Here is an 11,074-nt window from a genome sequence, read left to right on the forward strand (position 1 = left end):
AATTATCTGTTTAAACACCACGTTTAATATTCCTATAATCAGTTATCAATTAGCCCATACAAATCAATCAGTTAACTATAATCGCCCATTGTTCTATGCAGCTGGTATCCATTTTATCAAAATATTGAAGATGGATCATAAAAAATTAATATTTCACCATGTGCTGGCGGGCAAAAATTGACTTTAATGACTGTAGACAGTTGGCAGGTTTTTGAAAATATCAAGATCAGTAATATAATTCAAACAAAAAGCCCTTTAGGTGGCATTTATCGGTTATACTCATCCCCTTTCTCATGTTGTTTTGTTCTCATTCTCTGGAAGAAGCTTTTGGGGGCAATTATGTCATTATCAAAGCCACACGAAAGCCCAGCATAAGAAAACTTCTGGGAAGAAAAGGGCAGTCTTCTTCAGTGGAAGAACCATGACTCCACAACAATCATTTCAAGAAGAATATATTATTACTACATCTGAGCGATACATGTTTAGCTAAACTAAAGACAGCTCCTTGGAAATGTGACAAAAGTAGTAGCAGTTGTAGAGGTTATGATACCATAGTACAGCTGCCCTTCAAATGTGAATTTTAAAGAGATGCAATAAATATGTACAATCAGTGTCTGCATATACAGGTATAACACCTGCACATTCCTAGTGAGTGTTTGTTCAATCATCTGGTCTGCTGAATATCCATTCTTCAGTACAGTAGTCTGTTCTGTACTCTTATTTAGACCCCTGCTGCCAATGGAGTACTATGGGTTAAAAGTGTGTAGGTCTTGTGACTCAGTCAAAGCTTTCCCTCTGCTAACGTTCAAAACCACGATTGTTGGAGCTAAACACATCCCCACTGAAACCCTAGTGCCATCCAAGCAGGCCTTCAACCAATTGTATGTTGGCATCAGTATTAAACCACCAAACCGCGCGACCTCAGAGCCATTTCTGAGATCTGAGAAAGATGAGCCTCTAATTCAAATCAGACTAGAGCAATCAAGAGCCGCTGAGGAGATCTGGCTGCGTGTTTACACGTGTGGGTGAGTAAGTGTATTTGTTTGTGCATGCCTGACTGTGTATGTGCGCGTGTGTGCTCATGTATGTGCGTGTTCATGTGTGTTTGTGATTTGGTGTATGTACACGTGTCAGTGGGCCTGAAGGAGTGATCCAGAGGAATTTCTAGTTTCCTAGTAAACAAACAGTTAACCATTAAAACAAAAACATATGGATGGCATAGGGTAATGGTTAGCATAAACACAACACACACACACACATGCAAACATCCAAATAAAGGTTTTGTGAGCTGGCAAATGATGTGACATGTCCCATACAAAGCTGTTATTATTATATCCTGGATCACCTGAAGGGGAGCACAACCTGCTGTTCCTCTGGGTATAATCTCTGAGGGGGAGCGTTGGTTCACAGAGAGCAGAGAGCTGTGCTGGGTTTACTTGCTGCCTTTTAAACTACCTTAACCCTGTTGCTACTGCTTCACTGATAATTCTTTAGAGGCACAGACTTCTAAAGTGTATACAAAAGGAGGTCTCTTAGGAGTGTACATCCCTTTGGCAAAGGCATACTGCAGTACATATGCTCCACCAGCCACATACAGGAGCAAACAGGCATCCAAAATGTACCAGATAGGTTAATAAAGTCAAACTTTTATCATAGACTTTATTAATACACGAGGGGAAATTCACATGAAACAGAAACACAGAGACAGGCTAAGAGGTAGGAAACAGATTAAGTATTATTTGAATGAAATAAATAAAAACTAAGAGATTGAAGAAATAAAAGAGGGAACACATATATTTCTATGCCTTGACTAATAAGTGAATTGTGCGAATATTTGCTAGCAATATTGTTATATAGTGATATAAGTAATGCAACGTTGAATAAAATTATGGTTAAATATGTTACTACTTCACCTTTTTTACTCTTTACTATTTCCTGACATTTTATAGACTGAATAATTAATCAAGTATTCATTCCAGATTAATAGATAGCACAAATAGCCATTACGGTTGCAGCCCTACTTGAAAGTGCACTATTCATGCACAAATGAGTGCACACATTCATACCCTGCTGACTCATCTCTAAAAACAGATAAGAGAGAAGAAAAGAAGATAGAATGAGATGAGGTGAAGAGCAACCCATCAGAATAATGTTCAGCAGAGCAGAGTTAGAGGAGACGACGCAGTAGCAGCTCTCTGGCCAGCAGTAATGACTGGAACTGATTGAAACCACACACACTGGGGTTCTGACCAGGATGAGGAATAATACAAACAGAACTACAGCAACAGCGTGGTTTTTTTTTGTAAACCTCAACAAATATACACACCCGGAATGTACATGCACATGCACAAAGACAAGTAAAGAAGAGGCAATTGTTTAGCTCCAATCCAGCCGAAAGTTGAAAGAACACACAGAGAAACACATATCCACAAACACACACACACACACACACACACACACACACTCACACTGCACACAGGGGTTGTGAGAATGCAGTACTGGAATATGTCCAAAATCAGAGATTATAGCTGCTGAGAGAATGAAGCAGTGTAAGCTCATTAAAGACAAAAACTGTCTGCTGTTGAACAGGCTTAAGGGGAATTTAATTGTGTTACTTGTCTCAGAGATTCCTCTGGTTCCTGGGAAAAAACTGTGCAACTGCTTTGCAAACCAACTATACTGCTGCATTTAACACAAGGAGCCTGAAACAGGGACACAACCACCAGATACACAAACACACATTTTACTGTACTATACTGTACAACTAAGGACAAACAGTCTAACGGTCATGAACGGTAAAGGATAAACAGGATTAAGATATATTGGTTTCAGTGTGTATGTTGGCATCAATAAATATTTATCTGGCTTGAAATTATTTAAATGTTAATTACATTTACAATATTTATGTCATTTTTTATGACAGATTTTTCTATCACAAAATATTTGTTTACGCTTTATGTTTGTGTAAAAAAATGACTGATATATTGTTGTCTGATTTGTGTTATTATAAAGTATCAATATCCTCCTAAAAAACAATCCTTAGGCTGCAGACAACAACTGCAAATCTGTCACTGTAACAGTAACTGAACAGCAACAGGCCCCTGGCTAAAGTGTCTGAACCAAACAGACAGGCTCAGAATCACATCATGCTGACACTACCTGTCAACAGTATATGACATTGGTTATGAGGATTTGGAGACTCAAGTCAGGAGTTGATGAGGGAGAGGGAAAGAGAGGGGGGGAGAGAGCCACCGGAGCAGCAGCAGCAACAGTTTCTCAAATGTTTGGTGAAGAGGTGGTGAAGGGAAAAAAAAGCATGCTCATTTTTGTAGTTCAAATATGCTGTAAAAATGCCTCAAATTGCTCCTAGTTTATTTCAATCTCTGTGAGAAACCAAATTAGACACAAGCCTCAACAAACCTCACAGACTAAAAAGGAACAAGTAGGCAAATCTACACACTGGAGCAAAGACAGAGAAAGATCAAATAAACATTTTTTAGACTGGGATGTAGACCGAGAAATAAGAGAGCAGCAGGATAAACAAAGAGACACTAGACATCAAAACCTGTGATAACAGCCTAATGTAGTGACAGCAGTGCTGAAAGCTGACTTTTTTCAGACCAATATGTTTTGGTCAATCGTGGTTACGAATTGAGTAGTGATTATATTCCACAAAGTAAACTCCAAACCTGTACCAGTCCACATTGTATTCAACAAGATGCAATTGTACCAAGCATTATCACACGTTCATTGTCTTGTTTTCAATCAATAAATGTATATGTACTATAGAAAGATATTATCCGGTATTTTGAGATAGGCTCAATGCCTGCACTCACAAAGCTGATGCACAACAAATGTCTGCGGACACATCTGCAGGCAGCCTTGTGTGGCTGCTGTGATACGATGTTAGCACTCCCCTTTGACAGATTTTGGAAGGTGGTGAAAAAGTTAATTTTGAGCCCTGTACTATAACTGTCATGCATCCTGCAGTAAACCTTTGCCTAAATTTTGTTATAATGCAGTTGAATGACGCTTCTGATATTCTGTACCCTGCTCTCCCTTAAATACAAGTCACGTCAAGACAAACCCATAACAGTTGACCACTAATATTTACTGATAAAAACTTAATATCTGACAAGGTAGTTAACTAAATGTTTGATATTTGACTGATGGCCCTAATCATACTGTTGACAGCTTAGCACTTTAGCTGCTTGAGAACTTTACCTTGACAGACTGAAAGGATGAAGTGCATCACAGCCCCAAATCGTGGAGGGCCCGATTCATAGCTCTTGAGATTAAAAGTTTAAAACAATATGATGCATCTAAGTCAGAGAGATTCTAACAACTGTTCACTTACTGCCAGCTTTTGGCCATTTATACTTGATTACTAACAAGGAAACTGCAAGCTAAGCTGAGATTAAATTGTTTATCTAAAAAAAGACTAAACACTTTGTTGATCTTTTTTAACAGCAAAAGGACACAATCCACTCTTCTTTCAAATTGCAGTTTCAATATAAAAAATATATAATTTGTGTTCAACACTAATATACAGAGAGGGGATGAAAAGAAACAAAAGCAGAGGTGGGTAAAAAAAGAGCAAGAGAAAAAATAGAGTGAGAGAGATGCCAGTGGTGAAAGAGAATGCGGGAATCTAGCATGTGGTGGTAAGAGGCTCCTATATAAACAGACAGCCTCACTGCATCTTCATGCCTGAATGAGAGCAACACTCACAACAGCAAGAAGCACACATCTGTCAGCACACACACATCACTATTCAATGGCCTTGTAATGACTGAGCAGAGCTTGATTCACTTACAGCAGAAAAGACTGCTATCCAAGTGCGAGGTGACAAGAGGGCTAAAACTATCGCCTAGTGCATTGGGACTGGCTGGCTCCCATGCTGATGCTGCAAGGTCACTGCTATAATTAAACTATGGCCTCAAAAACTAACCACACAAATGAACCACAACACCCCTTTGACATAGTGTCAACAGAACTAAACAGAAAGATGCATGTGGGTTTTTCTTCCTATCTTTATTCAGGAGTGTGGTCTTTTTAGTTTGAGAACATGACTTCACGTTCAGATTTTGTAATGCTTCCCCTGAAAACTCAAAAAGCCCCTGCTCGCTCTCAGCTTGTGCTCGAATTGTTTGGCTGCACTCAGATATTTTGTTGCTTGTACAGATTTTCTGTTCTCAGATTTCTGCTTTGCTCTTGGATTTTTTTGTGCAATGACCCTGTCAAAATCCCCCAGCCAATAGGAAGCCAGCATCGTTGAGGGCGCATTTGCTTTACTTCTTAGAGTAGCTCGAGCTCCAGCGGGTCTGTCCTCCCGTGTCCACACGCATAAGGGAGAATTATGCGTGATGCGTACGCTGATCTTGTGCTGATCTCCCTCCTTCTGGTTCTCCAGCGGTGTACCAGGGGATGAAGGATGGGCGACACAGATCCCCGGATGGGGCCGCTGCTGCTAGCTGGAGGCTGGATACAGGATTTGTGTTATGCTCAGGGGGGCTAGCCCTGGGCATGGAGAGCGGGCTGAAGATATCACCTTAATATGAATACATCTGAGTGCAAACACACAACTTGAGCACAAGCACAGCAAATTGGAGCGCAAGCACGGGCTGTTTGAGTGCGAGGGCAGAGTCAAAGTCGTGAAATCAATAAGTCATGTTCTCAAACTAAAAGACCACGGTCCTGAATAAAGATAGAGCCATATTTGCTGCAGAGCTATTGCAATAAATTGCATTTGATTGTCAGATGTTCATACTGTATAAACTGGTGGCCAAACATGGTACTGCAACATAAATCTACCACGGGCCAGAGAGCATTTTCCCCATATAAAAGACAGCCATTATAAAAGACACTGTATGTGATACTTTTAACTAGACACTTGAACTGCATACAAAGCCATTTCTTCTCAGTAGTCCTGTGCAAGCTGTTGGGAACTAATGGCACCAACATTTCAGATTTGTTCACATAGGTCTGGTTCTGCCAATTGGAGAAAGTTGCCCAATTGGGGTCGTGAATGTTCATGTCATCTTCTTACGTAGCTAGCTACCAACCTAGCTACATTCATAAAAAAATAGCAATATAAAAACGGTAACAGGCGAAGATGACATTTATGCAGAAGTTGTAGAAAAAACGACATATTTCTTTGATCAGTGTAAAAAACATTAAGTTTACTCCTCCCAGCAACTGCAGCAACTTTGATTGGAATGAAGAGTGTCATCTTGGAACCCATTATCCATTTCTAATAATGCATCCATGGGCAAACTTTTGATTCAAGTTTCAGTTTGATATATATGTGCCTGTTGCGTTGTCCCAAAGCCCTGCACTCTGCAGGCAGAGGGATGGGTGTGGGGTGAAGCAGAGCGCTGAAAGCAGGGCCTTGTTGCCCACACTGGTAGTCTGACCAATCTTCTCCTCCCCACTCTGGCTCACCTACATACCGTCAGCCTACACACACACACACACACACACACACAAACACACACACTGGACCAGTCAGCCAGACAAGCAGTCTAACTTTAGTGGGAGAAGCCACAGTTATACTTTGTGTTGGCTTTCAGAGGAGCAAGCACAGGTAAAGTCAGCACAGCTACGAGAACATGTTCAGGCACAAACCTACTGTTTAATAACTCTAAAACTCTTTGCAGAAGTATAATCATTAAATATGATGCTGTACTTACACTCGTGGTAAACCGCAACGTAACACAGAACAGAGAAGTGCGTGTGTGGATTCTATCTTTTTGCACCTTGAGACTTGCCTTTGCCTTGACACAAAACAAAAAGCAAATAAAAGTCCTTCGAAAATTAAAGGTTTTTGTGGCAGGTTCCCATAGCAATAAGCCACTTAAATCTCTGCACACTTCTCTAACCATTTACCACACCTACCCCAATTACCCCATAGGACCTGCTATCTGATCTACAGTCAGTGCTGTTGTTTTTACACTGAAGCTTGAGGAAGCCTGAATCATTTTGGCTGATCCTGGATGAGTCATTTAGGCACAATGCTGCCCTGAGTTGGTTCTAGCTCCTTGTTTCCACCCCAGTGTCAGTCACCCCTCACCGTGACCAATCACACAAAGGGGAAGGGTCATGGGTTCATTCCTAAATTCCCAGGAGGCCCATTGCGGCCTTTAAGCGGTCCATGGCGCCAAATTGGTCCTGACCCCTTAGATCATCCAAGGCGGCCCCACAAAGAAAGATCTCCGATCACCTCAGTATGCAACTGTTTTGATTAATCACTATGACATCCACCAAAACCGCAGGATTATCATTCTTAAAGTTTTAATCACAACAGTGACTCTAGACTATTCCACTTGGAAAATTACCACTGTCACAAAGGTGAATAAAATGGTCTATTTTTGTTTTGGAGGTAAGAAGGTCTCCTATAGCCTGTAGAGGAAGGACACACCTCTGACCACAATGATGTTCACATAAATGAAAAAGCATGGAGAGGTCTTCTCTCTGAATCCACTAGGTCCTTTGTTTCATAATAAATGGCATAATCTCTTTACACCTACTTTTTTTAGGCATCCACACTCATAGAACGCAGACACACTCCAAAAAACAACAAAGGAGGTTTAACTGAACTTGCTGCTAGTGGTCATAAACATTAGCTTGTCAGGGCTCAGGGTAGCTCACCTGGTAGAGCACACAACCCATGTAGACTGAGTCCTTACTGCAGAACCCCCCCTCCCTTCTTTCTTTTTACTCCCCTTTCCTGTCTTCACCTGTCCTATCAAATACGCATAAAAAGCCCCAAAAATATCCTTAAAAAAAACAAACAAACCCCCCCCAAAACATTAGCCTATTCAAGGCACGTTCAGACCCATCACATAGCTGTTTGTGTGGTTGACTCTCTTGTTCTTTCTCCAACAAATAAACAATACACACAGCAATACCACCAGCTACCCATCAGAGTTAAGCGAGCTGTTTGTGTAGGTTTGCCTTGTTTTTCTACTGGAACCTCTTCTTTACCTGCATTAGAGGATGGCTTTGGGTTTGGGCAGCTGTTTGTTTTCTCTGTGGTTGAGGTTGCGTGCGAACTGGGTTGTGGATCTGGTGGACTGGGGTCCCCATCATCAGGTGGCTCTGGGGAGATGGCGGGGGCACCCCTCTCCTCATCCATGGGCGTAGGCCTGGCTCTTATGGGAAGAGGTGGAAGGGAGTGAGCCTAAAGCACAGAGGAGATATAGCCAAAAATGTTATTACAGAGATGACTGCACGGATCACATGAAAGATCTCTCCTCGATTTTCAAATTGCAGCAACAAGCCAACAGGCCTTGTTCAGTCAGGCACAACTTGAACCAGCATGAATCCCTCTCAGCTATTCTAAAATCACTAAAGGTAGTGGCAACCAGTGGTAGCACAACGGAAATGTCTAATCATAGCTTATACTTTAAATTAATAGTTTCAACTCTTTAAACTTATGTTGTGCAAATAATTACAACAATGGTCCTCTTTATTTATATACAGCATTTCTAAAGGTGCTGTTTCGGAGCAAATCAACATGAATCATTTCAACAGTAAAACATGCTTATAAAAAGACACAGTAACAAAAGGAAGGATGGAGAGAACAGTACAGTAAACGGTGTTTGTCACGCTGAGTCACAAGAAAATTTGCATATGCTGCATAAAAACTGTAATTTTGGATTTGAGTATAAGACTAAGTTTAATAATAATAATAATAATATATTTAAAGTCCACATGAAACAAAAAACAGAGTGCTATTTGCTTCGGCATATTTACTGTTATGTATATTTCATGTAAAAACAGGCAGCTAGGGAGGGACTTGTTGTAGTAGCTAATAGCGCTGTGTGTTACGTCCCCCCAGTCCAGCAGCTGTAGCGGATCCATTAGCTGACTCTGCGGGACAGGGAGCTACCAGTGAACAGCACGGCCAGACCAGGACTGAATGTAGCATCTGATACCAATGGACAGTGTGATGACAGGGAATAAAGTACTGAGGTGATTTTTTTCTGGGTTTAGCTCCTGCTAAGTCAGCTAACATTAGTTGCACAAGCTAACTAGCTAACAGCCTCTAACATTACTGTTGCGTTTGTTCATCTGGAAAAGTGTAAATCACTTCGGTACCGCTGTCGTCAAACTGGCCTCTGTCCATCCGGCAGCTGTGTTCACTGGGAGGCTACTGAGCCCCGTTCGGTTGCACGCTAACAGCAGCTACAGCAGCAGAGCAGCCAGAGGACATCAGAGGAGAAATCAGACACTATTCTCTCCATAAAATATGATCTAGTTTCAACCAAATCTGCTTTTGTACAAATGATAAAATTGTGTTTTTATACAATAATCAGTGAGACCCGGCACCCAGAAACACTCCGCTCAGGTACCTTTAATCTATTGTTATCGCAAGACTACAGCCTATTTTTAATAAATATTTTCTAAATGACATATAAATGTCCCACAGTTTTTACCTTCACACTTCAGGTCACTGTGTTTTATCTAAAGGTTTAGAGAGGATTCGAGCAGCCACTCATTAATAACCTAATAACTCATTATTAAGACTGGACGTTATCTCTGCACGTGTCACGTGCCAACGTGTGTTTGGCGCGCGCCTACCCTGCCAAAGCAGCTCAGCTGGACAGCTGTTTGCGCGCTCCCGTGGTTTTGCTCCGCACTCGCTGCCCCCCAAAAGTTTTGACAACCTATAGCTATAGTTTTTGTGAAAGCGCTTGATGATGCGAAGTTTACCGAGTTTATGTTCGGTTAACACAGTTTAATTTACCTTTGATTAACTACAAGGGGCTCAGTTTTATACTTTTGAAACAGTAATAAAAGGTTTTAGAAGTTTCGGGAAAGGAAAAAGACGCACCTCAGACTAACAAACTGTGCCAAACTTCCAGCTTAAATAAGCACTTTTACCTCGGTTTTTAAATAGTAAAGTCTGTCATTCCAAGAAGATTTACGCTGAAATTTAGAGTATTATTACTAAATGTTACTGTTAGCTAATAACGGGCGTATTCTGTTTACCTTTATTGCATGTCTGCGCCCTGCTTTCCCAAAACGAGTCCCTGCACGCTCAGACCGAGCTAAGCCTCAGTGTGGGGATCCTTTTTCTGTCTAGGTATATATGTACTGCACAATAACTCGTTTGGTTTACAACAACAACAGCACAGGAAAACAACTTCTCACCTTCTCTCTGGCTGGGACACGGTGCAGCCAAACCTTTGGCTAATTCATTCTCTGGCCGCTCCAGGTGGACTTCTCGCCCTCCAAGACCTTTACCGTCCTCTTTCCCTCCACTCTTCTCACTTTATACGACCACCAAATCTCTTTTCGACTCATGTAGGTGTCCCAAACTCCCAAATTCAATGCATTTTTCTCCAGCAAGGATATTTTTTTCTCTCCGCCTCTAAAAGTTTCTCTCTCCGGCTCGCCCCGTCCTCCAGCACTACACCAGATGTTGGGAAGTTTGTGTGTCTCTGCAGACAGCTCGCTTTGTCTGCGCTGCAGGTTTTCTCACCTTCTATTGCGTTTCTGCAAACAAAAGTCCAAGCACAGCACCGTCCCAAACTTGTTGAAACTCTTAAAACGAGCAGTATCCGTCCTGCTATGCACTCGGACTCTCCTCTGTCTTTACTCCCACTTGCCTCAGACTTCAGTGCTGCGGCTATTGGACAGGAAACTACAGTCAGCAGTGATTGTGCTTCCTCCAGGCTAGAAACTAGTTGGGCTGAACTATACTGTCATATAATTACCCCTTAACCCGAACCAGACACAGCACTAACACAGGGTAGCTTTCATCAGGATTTATGAGCCCAGGAACCATATGTTTTGTCAATAATAATAGAGCAACAGTTTGTGAATATAACCTTTTATGTACAAAAGCAAAAATGCAGGTATACAGTCACTCAGAATCACTTAAATGCAGAATATCTGTGGTGCTCAGTTACTATTTTAGCTATGGTAATGTAATTTTATATACATGATGTTCCTATAACATACTGCTGCTATATTTCATTTATTATACAAAAACAATAGTGTTGGTGTGTGCAGGATTAGATGGTTTATTGCCTGCTTTTTTCTGCTTTTTTTATTAAAACTTTAA

At 41.3% G+C, this 11,074-nt stretch overlaps 1 protein-coding gene across 1 annotated transcript in view; it reads right to left on the bottom strand.

Annotated features, from left to right (window-relative positions):
* Positions 1-10,644, bottom strand: part of mdfi (MyoD family inhibitor) — a 30,620-nt gene extending 19,976 nt beyond the window's left edge. The window contains exons 1-2 of the mRNA XM_035662738.1: positions 10,159-10,644; positions 7,987-8,182 (exon numbers count right to left, since the gene is read on the bottom strand). Of these exons, the coding sequence (XP_035518631.1) occupies positions 7,987-8,137 (151 nt within the window). The 5' untranslated portion in view covers positions 8,138-8,182; positions 10,159-10,644. The remainder of the gene's footprint in view (positions 1-7,986; positions 8,183-10,158) is intronic.
* Positions 10,645-11,074: the final 430 nt, after the last annotated feature.

The sequence above is a fragment of the Morone saxatilis genome, unplaced genomic scaffold (genome assembly GCF_004916995.1).
Source record: "Morone saxatilis isolate NCDOM2014 unplaced genomic scaffold, NCSU_SB_2.0 Contig18, whole genome shotgun sequence".
NCBI classification, from domain to species: Eukaryota; Metazoa; Chordata; class Actinopteri; family Moronidae; genus Morone; species Morone saxatilis.